General features: G+C 47.8%; 1 protein-coding gene across 1 annotated transcript; it reads right to left on the reverse strand.

Annotated features, from left to right (window-relative positions):
• Window positions 1-46: 46 nt before the first annotated feature.
• Window positions 47-13,036, reverse strand: LOC142768649 (uncharacterized). The gene is made up of 4 exons (XM_075870661.1): window positions 12,591-13,036; window positions 6,266-6,494; window positions 3,982-4,446; window positions 47-1,253 (listed from the first exon to the last, which is right to left on the reverse strand). Exons 1-4 carry the CDS (start codon window positions 13,001-13,003, stop codon window positions 738-740), a joined length of 1,623 nt encoding a protein of 540 aa, XP_075726776.1. The 5' UTR covers window positions 13,004-13,036; the 3' UTR covers window positions 47-737.
• Between the last annotated feature and the right edge of the window lie 579 nt (window positions 13,037-13,615).

Genomic DNA, 13,615 nt, shown 5'->3' on the forward strand with positions numbered 1-13,615 from the left:
ACGTAAAAAGTAAAAAAAATCTAATGACATCTCTCTGAAACTGTTATTGAATTACCAGGAACACGTGCTAAATATCTGCGCCAATCTTCATCAACATCTGTGAAGTACTCAGTTGAAGACGGATGTTTGTAGTAGCTTTTTGTTAAAGACATATATACTTTTAAGTTTTTTCTCGAACAGATCAATGAAACGCACAGTCTCAGGCTATTGCCGCTACAGGCGATCAAGCCTGCCCCAATTAAAAGTCACGTCCCGTTTCTTTTTGTCTTTGAGGTGCCGAACTAAGCTCAGCGGTTGAACACCGTTCAAGCTTTCAATCTCAAAGATGATTTGATCAATGTTCTGCTGGTCTGACAGAACGCCGATGTTTGTGAACGAACCAATCGGACGTGACTTTAATGCTGTTCGGCGAACAATAAAAAAAAACAACCACGCCCACTGTCCGTCACATGCTCCCCGAGTTCGTCGATGCCTTGTCCACACGTGAGAAAACGACAATGTTTCACCAGTCGACCACTACTTAGGTGTGGGGCTGCCGTCGCGCGCGTCCACTGCAGCGTGCTACCCTAGTAGAGTGTACTAGAACCACTACTAGTACACTGTAACCCTAGTAGTGCGCATCATTTCCATAACGATGAGGAGACGTTCATAACGTTAAGACAACTTTGCGTCAACTGTCGCTGCTGCTAGGGCTAGCTGTTTGCTCGTTCGTTCGAACACCGTTTCCCCATGACACGTCACGACTGCACCTTGAGCTGAAAGTTGAGCGTGCACGCCGACCCCGTTAAAAAGGCGAGGTCGTCCGCGCTCAGCGCACTGCAGTCCTTGAGCGTGAGCGACTCGAGGACTTCGTCGAGCAACACCAGTTGCTGGATGCCCAGGATGCCGACCGTGCGCTGGTTGTGCAACTCGAGGCGAGTCAGATTCCTGAAGAGGCCCCTCTGCAGGCACTCCATGACGAAGACGTCATCAAAGCAGTCGCAGCAACCGAGCACGAACTCCTTGAGGGCGTACGACCCGTGCAGCAGCAGGGCCAGGTCTCGCGGCTTGATGGAGTGCGGGCTCTCAGGGTCTAGGAACAGAGCCTCGAGGTCGCCGAACGGCTGGTCCCTCAGCTTGACGCCGTTGCGCCTCCAGCACATGTTGATGGCTATGAGCTGCAGCGTCTTGATGCTTGGGCAGGCCGCGTCCACGGCGGCCAGGTCGACGTCCGGCATTGCCAGCTTGAGTGAGGTCAGCCCAAGACCGGCTTCCTGAAAGAGGAGGAAAATAAAACGGGCACTTTTGGTGGAGCAAAGGAAAGCCATTGGTTGATCACAGGCAACAGCGAGGTTTGAAGTTGAACTAGACGTCACTGACACCTTGGGCGTCACTGGCACCTTGGGCCACATCGTTGCATTTGCTCCGGCAGAAAGCAACCGGGCGCTGGCGATTATTTCGTCGTTAGCAGCTGCTGAAACGGGGCCGTACAGGACACCAGAGCAGTCTGCACGATAATGCTGTCGCCCCCTCCATCCATTTCGGCCGTGTGAGCGGGGTACATTTGTGGGGGATTCTCCGCGTGAGCGGATGTCACTATACCCCGTTTCACACATCATGTGCAACGTTGCGGAAGCTAGCGAGACTACTTGCAGTCGATGCATTCGCAACAAAAAGTTGTTCTATGTTTTTACCAACAAAATTTTAATTTTTCTTTCGTTATTATCGCAAGAAGTAATTGAGGACATTATGTGCCTTACTAACAAAAACGCCGTTGAACGTATGTTATGATGTGGCTGCATAGATTAGTTTTCACGTGACGTCACATACAGTACGTCACGATGGCGGCCACCTGGAGTTTCAGTGTCAATGCAGGATAGGACACCACAGGCCTTGATCCTAGAGAACTTGTCCTTCGTGCAAATACCCCTCATGCTGCCCGACTATAGTGGCTAGAGAGCACCACTGCTGACCCAAAGGTAACAATTGAACCCTGATCGCGGCGGCAGCGTTTCCGATGGTAAAAACTATTGAGGGAAGTGTACCTATAGTGTTAGGTGCAAGTTAAGAAACTTTAGGTGGCGTCCCTAAACTACGGCGCCCCATGTAATGATAGCTTGGTTTGGTACGTTAAACCCAAGCATTCGCTTGGTAAGTGCAAAAACGCGCCAAAACATTAGCAGTGGCTTAGCTCAGCTATGCAAGGATATGCGTAGCGTGAGTTAAAGACAGACGGGTGGACAAGCAGACGGGCGAACAGACGGACTAGCCAGCAACCTCACACGGGTCAAGCGTCAGCGCACTGTTTGTAGAGTGACACGTCACTCCAGGAGCTTCCAGCTGTGCCCCGTGTGACGTAACTGCTCCTCAGACATGCGCAGCACGGCTAAGGTAGCGCCACTCTCGATAAGCCACGTGAAGCTGCTCAACCTCGGCCAGTGTAGCTTACGCTACAAAAAAAAAATGCAGGCTGCAATGCAGTTTTGGGTTTTCCATGCTAACTCCCAGTGGACAATATCCCTTTCGAAACCATTAGCAGATTTTGGCGGTAAAAATCGATTGCTTCGTGTTCTAAGGGAGTTGAATACCTAGAATCTTCAGCTAAATTTTATGGCCCCAATGTGGTGAGGAAAAAAAACAGAATAAAAGACATTAAATCGGTGACGTCACGCAGACATTCAGGTGCTCAACTATCAGCGCGAAATATAAACATAAAATTTTGACCATTTTGTGTTCTTATAAAAGACAAGCCGAGACAAAAATATGGTGTATAGAGTATCTTATGAGCATGAGCTGATTGAGTGTTTGGCTTCAGTATTCCTTTAGGTGCCCGTCACAAGCTCTAGAAGCAAATTTGGGCACTGCGAACCGATCAAACTCGGTGCGAGGGCGCATATTACGCATTCGCTAACGTGTCTACGGCGTAGACCACTGGGTTCAGGCGGGGGGGGGGGATGAGATTTTGAACAAAAGCGTGTGGGATCGTCCTTTCCCTCGGCGTAGCCATGCTTGATTCTTAAAGCCATAGACTTGTCATGGCCGCCCTTTATACGTGTCTTTTAAGGGCGAGGTTCCTCTTAGTCTAACCTTGTCCTGTGTAAGGCGTAACCGAGAGAAGAGTCGAGAAAAAGAAGATGGCGCTATACCGCTACTCTCCGATTGGCTGCTGCGCGGGTTGTGGAGAAGAGTCGAGAAAAAGAAGATGGCGCTATACCGCTACTCTCCGATTGGCTGCTGCGCGGGTTGTGCCTCGGTGCACGAGGAAGGGGTACCTCTCTGTCTCCTGCATCATCGCCGTACGTGGTGGATCGTTGGTGGGGCATGGACGAAGTGGAGTGGAGGAGCCAGGCGGCGCAATGAACGCATGCACGAACGGACAGACACACGGACGGATGGACGTACGCATGGACGGATGAACGTACGCACGGACGGACGGACAGACACAAACACTCAGACAGAAGGACAGATGCTTCGCCCCAGTCATCATCATTCACTCTGTGAATATGCTGTGATATTTTGTTTGTTCGTTCGTTTGTTTGTTTTGTTTGTTTGCATGAGTTCATGTGTATATATACATAAAAACGTAAAGGATCCGGAGAAAACAGGTGTGTGGTTCAATCCTCATAAACATCCCCCACAACCTCGTGGCTGCGTCAATGTGTAGACTATTTTAAGGAGGGGTTTCAGTGCCGCCATGCTGGGCTATTCACCTTGGTGTTGTGCATCTTTAACAACCAAGCCGACAGTGTTGCGGTAGACACATACACATGAAAACACTTGAGTTAATGCATACGATGTTTCATGACCTTAATGATTCCCATCTTAATATACATAAACAAGAAAACGGCGCCTTTACAGTAAGATGGTGACGCCCAAATGTCTCGGGTAAAATAATCAATAGATAAGAATTTCTGGTGAAACCCAACGATAGGGTCTTTCCGTTGGGAATCTATAGAATAGTCGGACCACGGATTAGGAAAGCAAGCAAGGGTTTAGGAATACCTGCAGAACCGGTTCGAGCTGAGTGTAGAAGAACCACTCCGAGGTGGACTCGGCTGTTCGAATGGACAGCTCGGTGAGGCCGACGAGCAGCCTGAGGGGGGAGATGTCGTCCGAAGTCTTCACCTCGATGTCGATGGCCTGCAGCCGGGGACACAGCTCGATGCTCTTGGCGAGGAACTCGCGCATGGTGGGCCTCACCGAGGTCTGCACAGCGTAGACGTTGACGTCCTTGTACTCGCGCAGGGCCAGCTTGAAGTCCGGTGGCTTGATCTCGTTGAGCACCACTAGCGCCTTGTCCAGCGACGGCAGGTGGATGGCCTCCAGGTGGGGCAGCTTCTCGAGCAGGTACACGACGCTCCTGACGGTGACGCCCACCGGCGCGCCCTCTATCGAGATGTACACCAGGTGCCGGCAGCCCCTGGTTCCCGTTTCATCCACCAGTGACCGCAGACCGGCGTCTGTGATCTACGGGACGGTTCCGCGTGAGCGACGAGAAAACCCAGTTTTAACGAAATATGCATAGCGTTGCTAAATAGAAGTTCCTTCACATGAACATCTTTGCGTGGCGTGCGGATCTTCAAAGGTGACGGTGCTGTGTAGTGATGGCTAGGACGACGTCACGTCGCAACATGTAACCTGATTTATTGACCGCCTTCCAATACCCGTCATCGTCGTCATTATTGTTGTCATTAATTGTAAACTATAGGTAGGGTACTATAGGGTAACTAGCTAAGACAGAAGTTGCTAACACAGTGTGGGTTAAAGTTCAAAACAAGTCCCGCCCAGGATTGTGTTCTTTCTCCGCCATTTGAATTGATGTATACAGTATATGCGTTTGGAAACAGTCAACCAATAGAAGAGTGCATGGATTTATTGATTGATTTATTGATTGACTGATAGATAGATTGATTGATTGATTGATTGATTGATATGTAGGGTTTAACGTCCCAAAACCACCATATATGATTAAGAGAGACGCCGTAGTCCATGGAGGGCTCCGGAAATTACGACCACCTGGGCTTCTTTAACGTGCACCCAAACTTCAGCACACGGGCCTACAACATTTCAGCTTCCATCGGAAATGCAGCCGCCGCAGCCGGGATTTGACCCCGCGATCTGCGGGTCAGCAGCCGAGTACCTTAGCCACCAGACCACCGCGGCGGTGCAGAAGAGTGCGTGGAGTGAATGAAATATGGAGGCATTTTGACATTATTTTTCAAGTGATGAAAAAGAATGCCAGTAAAGTTACGTTTTGCGTAAAGTAAGAAAAGTAACGCTATGATAAAAGGAGATAAGTTGAGGCTAACGACGTCAGATTCCACAGCACATAAGCCTTTTTTTTTCGTGATCCGGGATATACAAGGATGGCCACTCTATGAAAGGAATTTAAGGATAGTAAACGAACAACCCCACGTCACGATATTATACTGGAAGTGGGCGGCAGCAACAATATGACTAAAAACTAAATGAATGAACTGCGACCAAAACGGAGAGATATAGAAAACACTAAAAAAACGACGTTTTAGTACGGGAGCCTTGTTCACTCAAGAGTGGCCCACTGTAGGGGCCACTTTTATGCGAAGCACGGGGATAGGGGGATAGGTACCGAAAGAAGGTGGGGAGGAAAAGAGAATATAAACTTTAAAAAAATACTCCAGCTCCCACTAAAGGAAACCATGTGCAGATGTGAAGCAGCGGGCGTCAACGCTTACACTGGCGACGGTGTTGACTCTGGCGCTCATCGCGTTGTTGCGCAGGACAGAAACCTGTAGAGGCTCAAACTACGCCACGATGAACCGCTGTTTCCCAACTGGAACATTCCAATCACTGCTAATGGGCAATGAGATACAGAAGACTCCGATTAAAAACAGCGACTAGCACTCCGCTTTTACTAAACACGCACAGGAGAAATCTCCCACATGCACTACCTTGGAGGTCAGGATGCAGTGCCTGTATATACGGGGTTGCCAGTGAACGGTTGTGCAGCCCGAACAGTCGAGTCTTTTAATCAAGAAACTCGCTAGCAGACACCGCCTGCGTCGATGGCGTTGTGAGGTGAGAGAGGGGGCAGGGGTGAACGTGGGAGAGGGCAGGAGACGCGCATGATCAGTAAGGGTGGTCACGCAGCACACCAGATTCAACTGGACCATAAGATGCTTTGCATATAAAACAAGAGAGGGAGACTGTATCGTTCATATTCTGACATAGTGTCCCAAGTTTCGAACCCAATACCCTCTCTCTGATAGTTGCGTCAGGGTGCGTTGTCCCAAAGTGCATAACCGACCTGGGGCGTTTCGCAGAGCGTGAGCTTCTGCAGCTGCGGGCACATCTCGCCGAGGGCCTCGAGCACGCGGTCGGAGAGGTTCTCGAAGGCGACCAGGAAGTGGCGCAGGTTGGGCAGCGTGGCCAGCATGGCGCACAGCTCGTCGTTGTGGCACGTCAGGTAGAACTCGAGCGACAGGTCCGTCAGCTCGGCGCCGAAAGTGCTGATGCGACGGAACATGCGGGAGAATCTGCGACAGTCGCGTGCGACAACAACTTTAATCAAGAGTTACGTTAAGGGACTCTATAGAGTTCAAAGGCTGAGTTAGTTTAGGCTTATGTAGACAAGAGTTCCATGAAATAGCATCTGTTAGATAAAGGCATTGTTTAAAAAAACAAAAAAACAGGTAACTGTCAAAACAAATCCAAAATGACATTTCGGGATCCGCACGGTTCCCTTGTTCACAGTGGCATGATGTCTGAGCAGCAGGTTTTTGTTCAGAACATGAAGCAAAGTCCACGAATACACTTAAAATGTGCCAGATGCTCGATTGTGTTACTTGTTGTCCGAATGATTAGTCAGTCATTAGACGTTGAGTCACCAGGTAGCGAGGATTATTTTTTTGGCAGCGTCTTGTGCGCCGCGCGGCGCAGCAGCCATCCCCACACAGGAAGCCAGCCTAACACAAGAATGGCTTCTGCACTGCACGGAAGTGACGTCACTTAAAAATATTACCTAAAGCTAGTTAAACGTGTAAATTATTCGTGCGTAATGCGTTAAACTTACAAAATTTTTACTAAACATGTGTTTAACGAGTCAATTAGTTTAGGTTTGTTATTTAAATACATATTACAAGTATTTTGAATACAGGGGGCGCCATGGGCACTGCGGCTGCGAAAGGTAAACACAGCAAGATGGTAGCCGCCTGCGATGTGTTGATGGTGAAAACTCCGATGAAATCGTGGCCATGGCCTAGGCCACTCCCAACGAGGACTGGAGTGTCGTCGCTGCTTCATGTCATTACTGGATGCTTAGTTGAACCTGGTGGTTGGAGCTAGCGGGGCCATCCACCGCGCCGCAGCTTCATCTGAGTGTGTGCGCCATAAAGTTTCTCAGTATGATGTGCGGATTACAGTCGTTGGACGTACTGCATTTTCTAGATTGCAATGCCAAGCGTGGTGTTGTCAAAGGAGAAAGTGTTCTTGCTGCCGAGTTTTGCTTGTCGCGAAGGACAAGGTCGACGATGAAATAAATGCTTTCGCAGGGTTCACGTGTGACTGACCGGACGCACATGCATGAAACCCCAGTGCGTCGGTGAAGTGTTCATACGATGAATGAAAACAACTTTATTGTAATGTTCTTACGAAGCCTGTGATCTCCGAAGGCCAGAGCTACTGCATTGCTGTCTGTTTTGTCAAGTGCGAACACGTACGGCCGTTCTCCTCGGTTGCTACGGGAATGCTCCCGTGCTGTCACAGGCCGCACGTGTTATTGAGCAAGGCAGACAAGCTGTTTTGTAGTTAGATGGGCTAACGCCGTCGGCACTTGCCCTTGGGCATTGTTTATCAAGTGCTGATCGCCGAGAACATTGCGGTGACACGTCAGTATGTTTAAAGAAAACGGCCTGCCGGTTACCTCGTTAGGTGATGGTACACTGAGCGACATAAAAAAAGTTGCTCGAGACTACGTTGCAGTGCACCTTTCTCTCATCAAAACTTTGATAAACCGTGGAAATCCACATTCCTGTGCCCAAGAAACCAATGCAGCCAGCTGCATTCGATTTTTTTGTGTTTTTTTGCATCTCGCCGATTAAGAGCACTAATTCGCAAAACACTTTATCATAATAAATATAGTCAATCCTGCAAAAGTCATCGAAGTTCCAATATTAAAGGGCTTGTGGACGGGACCACCACCACCAGCAGCAAGTCGGGCTAATTAGGAGGCGCAAATGTTAAAACAATACATGCGTGAACAAAAAAAAAAGAAGAAAAAGTATCGATAACTGCAATGGGACTTCAACCACCGACCTCACCAGTTCATGTGTTGCTTTAACTAACTACGCCACAGCTGCCGATCGGCTTGAGATGACAAACAAGCCGGTTTTGTATTGTTGCACGCTAAACCTGAATAACATTTTTGTTCACTTTTTTGTATGGACGTAAATTTAACGGCTTTTATCGTTATGTCTAGACGTACCGCTAGACACTCCCAACTATTCAAACAAAGCGCCTAACCGGAAAATGCACACGTCACTTCCGTGCGGCGCAGCAGCCGTTTCTGTGTGGGAATGGCTCATGCGCCGCGCGGCGCAGCAGTCTCTGCCTATTTTTTTAATAGTTATGGCTCATAAACACTCGTAGAAAACTCACCCATCGTCAACTTCATCGTTGGCTGTTTATTATTTGATGACAGGCGGTGGTCTAGTGGCTAAGGTACTCGGCTGCTGACCCGCTGGTCGTGGGCTTGAATCCCGGCTGCGGCGGCTGCATTTCCGATGGAGGCGGAAATGTTGTAGGCCCGTGTGTTCATATTTCGGTATACACGTTAAAGAACCCCAGGTGGTCGAAATTTCCGGAGCCCTCCACTACGGCGTCTCTCATAATCATATGGTTGTTTTGGGACGTTAAACCCCACATATCAATCAATTAATTGATGACAAAATGAAAGTGAAGCGCTTGTTTTTAAATTGCGTGCCTAAAACTTCGCACATGAATGTAAGTGTGACGTCACGGATTTCAAAGTATCCTTTCGCACTTTGTGTACATTGGCTCAACAAAACGTACTTTTTGCGTTAAGTATATCGTGCCCTTGAAGAACAATCTAACTTTATTTTTACCCATTAAAGCCTGTTTGCACACCAGTAGACGCCGGGAAAATGATTGATTGATATGTGGAGTTTACCGTCCCAAAACCACGATATGATTATAAGAGACGCCGTAGTGTAGGGCTCCGGAAATTTCGACCTCCTGAGGTTCTTTAACGTGCCCCCAAATCTGAGCACACGGGCCTACAACGTTTCCGCCTCCATCGGAAATGCAGCCGCCGCAGCCGGCATTCGATCCAGTGACCTGCGGGTCAGCAGCTGAGTACCTTAGCCACCAGACCGCCGCGGCCGAGCCCGGGAAAATGCGCGACTTCGATTGAAGTGCGCACACAGGGGGACGCCAAGCCGATAAGAAGCAAGTCACTGCTTCATTTTCATGTTATCGTTCATTACAAGACTTCTCGTTCACGCTCGGCGAATGGGAAGGGCGGGTGCTGTCGGGAAAACTGCCGCCCTTCCATCTTTAAACGAAACATCCCCTACACGCCCAGAGCTACGTTTCCTTACATTCAGTGGCTGGTACAGAAAAGTTTTTTTTTTTTTCGGCAGGCTTGCTTAACATTATCAAATGTCAGTGATACCTCATGTAGTAGACCATAAAATGACTCTGGCAGCATACTTCCGCTCCACTGGAAGGCGCGTTTTTGTGTCTCACTTATGTTTATCTACGCAAACGCATTTTGCAAGGACGCACGCTGTGTTGTTTAATCGTGAATTGCGCAAAGTGAATTGCACAAACTAAATATGGCGCCAATCCTTTTCAGTCGCATCGTTTCTTTATGTTAGGGGTGTGCAAATAATGAGCGATATTTAGAATCGAATGTGCATCGGTATAATATAACAAATGAAATATAGATATGTGTACGCATGGCTGCTTCTTTACACCCCATCAAGAGAGGTGGCCCAAGGGTCTTTTTTTTTTTGTAAGAGCTGTAACTTTTTTGTGGACCAAACCACGTGTATGCTGTTGTTAAAAAATTAGTTATCCTAATTACTGTTGTTTTAATTGTAGCATGAATGGAGCAGTGACTTCAGTATTCGAGGTGGTGCTTCATCACCAGCTTTGAAACATTAATTATCCAGGAATATTATACTTCATGACGTAGAGCCATGAATATCGCGATAATTGGTTGAGGACATAATCGCTTCAGCGACGCTCTAGTTTATACTTAATAAGGAAAAATTTCTTCATCCGGTGATGCGTGTGTGACATTCTATATAGACACCTAAAAGCTTGAACTGTATGCACTTTGGCTATCATTTATTTAAAAAAGAACAAAAATGATCACTCGATTTTCCGACGTGTTCTTGCTTTGGAGTTCTCCCGTTGAGGTGAATTATTTGAAAAAGTACTAAAAAATATTCGGTAATTTGAATATACCTTATTCGATTCGAGGACCGAACTGAATACGATGCTATTCGACTCGTTATTCGAAACTTTTGAATATTCACACACGTCTACTAAACGTGGCTAAGTATATACTGTATTCTGTGCGTCACTTTCCGATATGACACCATACACATATGTATCAGCACTCAGGCACCGCTGGACAGATGTGTGTGTGTCTTCATCTCTGGTTTGAGTGGAATGTAAAGCTGAGTCACTTGTCTCTAATGACGGCCCATTACAAGCTTGCGATACGTGTGGCGCAAGGTTGTACTACGTCCGCTGTTGTACGCAGGGGTTCCCTGTCATAAAAAAACGCGGGAGTGTGATGCGTGCCGTTTCATCCATGAGACAAATGCATGCCTGCCAGTGACCCTCATGCATGACGTAACACTTTCCTGAGTGTTTGCATCGATACAGTGTTACGCGACGCCTGCAGTCATAGTTCGGCAAATCCTGTGGAGCTCACTCATGACTCATTCATGAAATATATCTCACACTTTGGACTGACTCGAACTCAGGCTCGCCAAAGTTTTTCCCGGAGCCGGACTTACTTGGTCTCACACTCACGAAAAATTTTGTTCAATCGGACTTCCTCACTCTCAAACTCATCAAAACAGTACTCAACCCGACTCACTGAGACTCAGACTCACGTGCGTGATCTGAGTCTCAGAGAGTCCTAGTGAGTCAACTCATGAGTTAGTTCACCGACCGGTGCCTGCAATTGCACTCGGGTATAACTACGATGCGGTGTGTGCGTATTTACGGATGCTCCGTTAAGTGGAACACTTGCGTGAAGCGCTTGTTCAGATTTCGTTCTCTTGCAAAGACAGAGTGGCATACATTTGCATATGTATACTGATGTTCACAGTTCTGACTCATTTGAACCCACTCTTGTGGTTCACAGCCTATGTTTCTAAATACATTTGAAGTTAGGGGGACAGCAAATTCAAAGGTGCGCGTTGAAGTGTTTAGTTCAAGGGGCCCAATAAAGTGAGACAATAACGTAGTTTAGACTAATAAATTATCCTCCGAATATTATAGTGTCTGTTATTTTACAACAGAAGGTTAAATAATATATGAGAAAATTAGTGCCAAAGTTTTCAATTTTAAATTTCCAGCCGAAATTCCTGATGATGACTTCATGGACTTAAAAGGGGTTTTCTTTGTCAATGATATTTCTCGGGACTTGTTTGTAAGTGTGTTCTCGTCTCAAGAATGGTGTTTTCCGCATCGCGAAAGGCTACGTTACCAATACGAGAAAAACAACCGAGTGTCCCTTCAGAGGAGCACTGACACAAAATTTTGAAGGCAAGGCAATGAGTAGGGTATAGATCCATCTAGACATACACAATACGAAAAATCAAGGGCAAATATAGCCTAGAACATATTATGAAATCATTCCTAAATGCATGTCGTGCGACTGAGCCAGATGCAGGGTTCCTCGCGACGCCGACAAAAACGCGCCGGAAGTGTAAACAAAGCTACGTCACGAGTGTATGTTGGCTGCTTGCGCTACGTGCCTTGCGCTTACGCTACGTGCGACTTGTTCCTCTGCATCTGCGGGTTGGCGTGTGCTGGCTGTGCTTGCTTATATGCGGGGTTTCACGTCCCAAAACCACGATTTGATTGTGAGCGACGCCGAAGTGGAGGTCTCCGGAAGTCTCCTCGACCAACTGGTATTGCGTAACGTCCACTGACATAGCACAGATACCGTTTCGCCTCTATCGAAATGCGACCGCCGCCGCTGGGAGGCTCTGCTTGCCGACTGTGCTCGCTGCCAGTGCGATGCCCACTTGCACGGGGCGGTCCCGTCACAGTTTTAGCGCGGTCACGAGGGCAGACGTGTTTACCTTGCCCCCGGAAATTCTCCTGCCCAGCTCGGTGCTCTCTGAAACCAAAACTGCGACTGGGCGCTCTAAAAACGTCTCTAAATAAATAACCATCGTGCACTAACGCAAACGAAGCTTCTAGCCGTGATACGTGCGTCATAAGCTACCCATTACAATAAAAAGAAAAAAAAAGGACAAAAAATATTTTCTGTCAGTGCTCCTTTAACAGTGACCCGTAAGACAGAGATCGCGGTTCAATTAACAGTGGACTACATTGAACACACATTCCCATGGCAAGATCACCTCAGTGCATCCTTTCGGGCCAGGAACTCGGAGGTGAGGAACAGGTCGAGCTTCTTGACTCCCGCTCGGCACAGGAGGATCTCAAACTGCAGGCCGGTCAGGTTGAGGTGTCCTCGCTTCTTCTGTAGCTTCTCAATGAGCGACTCGATGATGGACGGCTTGCAAGACGCGAAAGGGTTGCGGTCCTCGGGCAGAGCGTCGTCTACGCCGACGTCCGGTTGGGCCAGCACGACTCGCTCTAGCAACGGTAGCACCTGGACCACGATGACGTCCGTGGCGAGAGCCTCCAGGGTTGAGGGCCTGCTTCTTCGAGACATGAGCGACGCCGCCGTGGAGTCGATCGAAGGAAGCGGGGGCACTACCGCGACACACGGCTTCTCCTCCTCGGCATGCTCAAGAACGGCAGTGTCCATTCTAGCCTGCCTAGCTGGGCGCGTGGCCGGAAATTTGTGTTATTTTGTTTTTCTCTTTAACGGCTACTCCGTGTTTGTAATTTCTTCGTCGTCACTTTTGCTTTTCTTCGCTCTTTGTTCAATATGAATTCTTATACAAACTCTATGATCTACTATTTGTTGCACAACAATTTTTAAGTTTGCGCAAATGACGAAAGAGACGTGAAACTTGTCTAAGAACGATGATAGTTATAGCGCGATAACAAAACGACGACACAGAGACAAGAAGGACACATGTCTCTGTGTCGTCGTTTTGTTCTCGCGCTATAACTATCGTCATGCCATACCAACTAGCCCAAGCTGCCACACTTCTAAGTTGTCTAAGAAATTTAGCGCAAGACGTAGTTGAACGGGAAGCACCAAGTATAGCTCGGACCCCACTTTCTTGATCTCAGATCTTATTGCTTTGTTGTGTTGACACATCGCTGTCGCCCTTCTTTGTGAAGCGACCTTTTATTTGATGCGCCAGTGGATAAAGACGATGTTCGTGCTGACATTTTTTTAATATGATAGTTTGTTTTTCTTATTTTATTTCTAATTTTTCTTGTTTGTGTATTCATCTTGCGCACTACT

The sequence above is a fragment of the Rhipicephalus microplus genome, chromosome 8 (genome assembly GCF_043290135.1).
Source record: "Rhipicephalus microplus isolate Deutch F79 chromosome 8, USDA_Rmic, whole genome shotgun sequence".
Taxonomy (NCBI): Eukaryota; Metazoa; Arthropoda; class Arachnida; order Ixodida; family Ixodidae; genus Rhipicephalus; species Rhipicephalus microplus.

Excerpts from the sequence above, each read along its gene's own strand:
- LOC142768649 (XM_075870661.1), bottom strand. The coding sequence starts at position 13,003 with ATGGACACTGCCGTTCTTGAGCATGCCGAGGAGGAGAAGCCGTGTGTC. Across the intron at positions 6,495-12,590 it reads GCCCGAAAGGATGCACTGAG|ATTCTCCCGCATGTTCCGTC; the intron begins GTGATCTTGCCA and ends CGACTGTCGCAG. Across the intron at positions 1,254-3,981 it reads AGCTCGAACCGGTTCTGCAG|GAAGCCGGTCTTGGGCTGAC; the intron begins GTATTCCTAAAC and ends CTCCTCTTTCAG.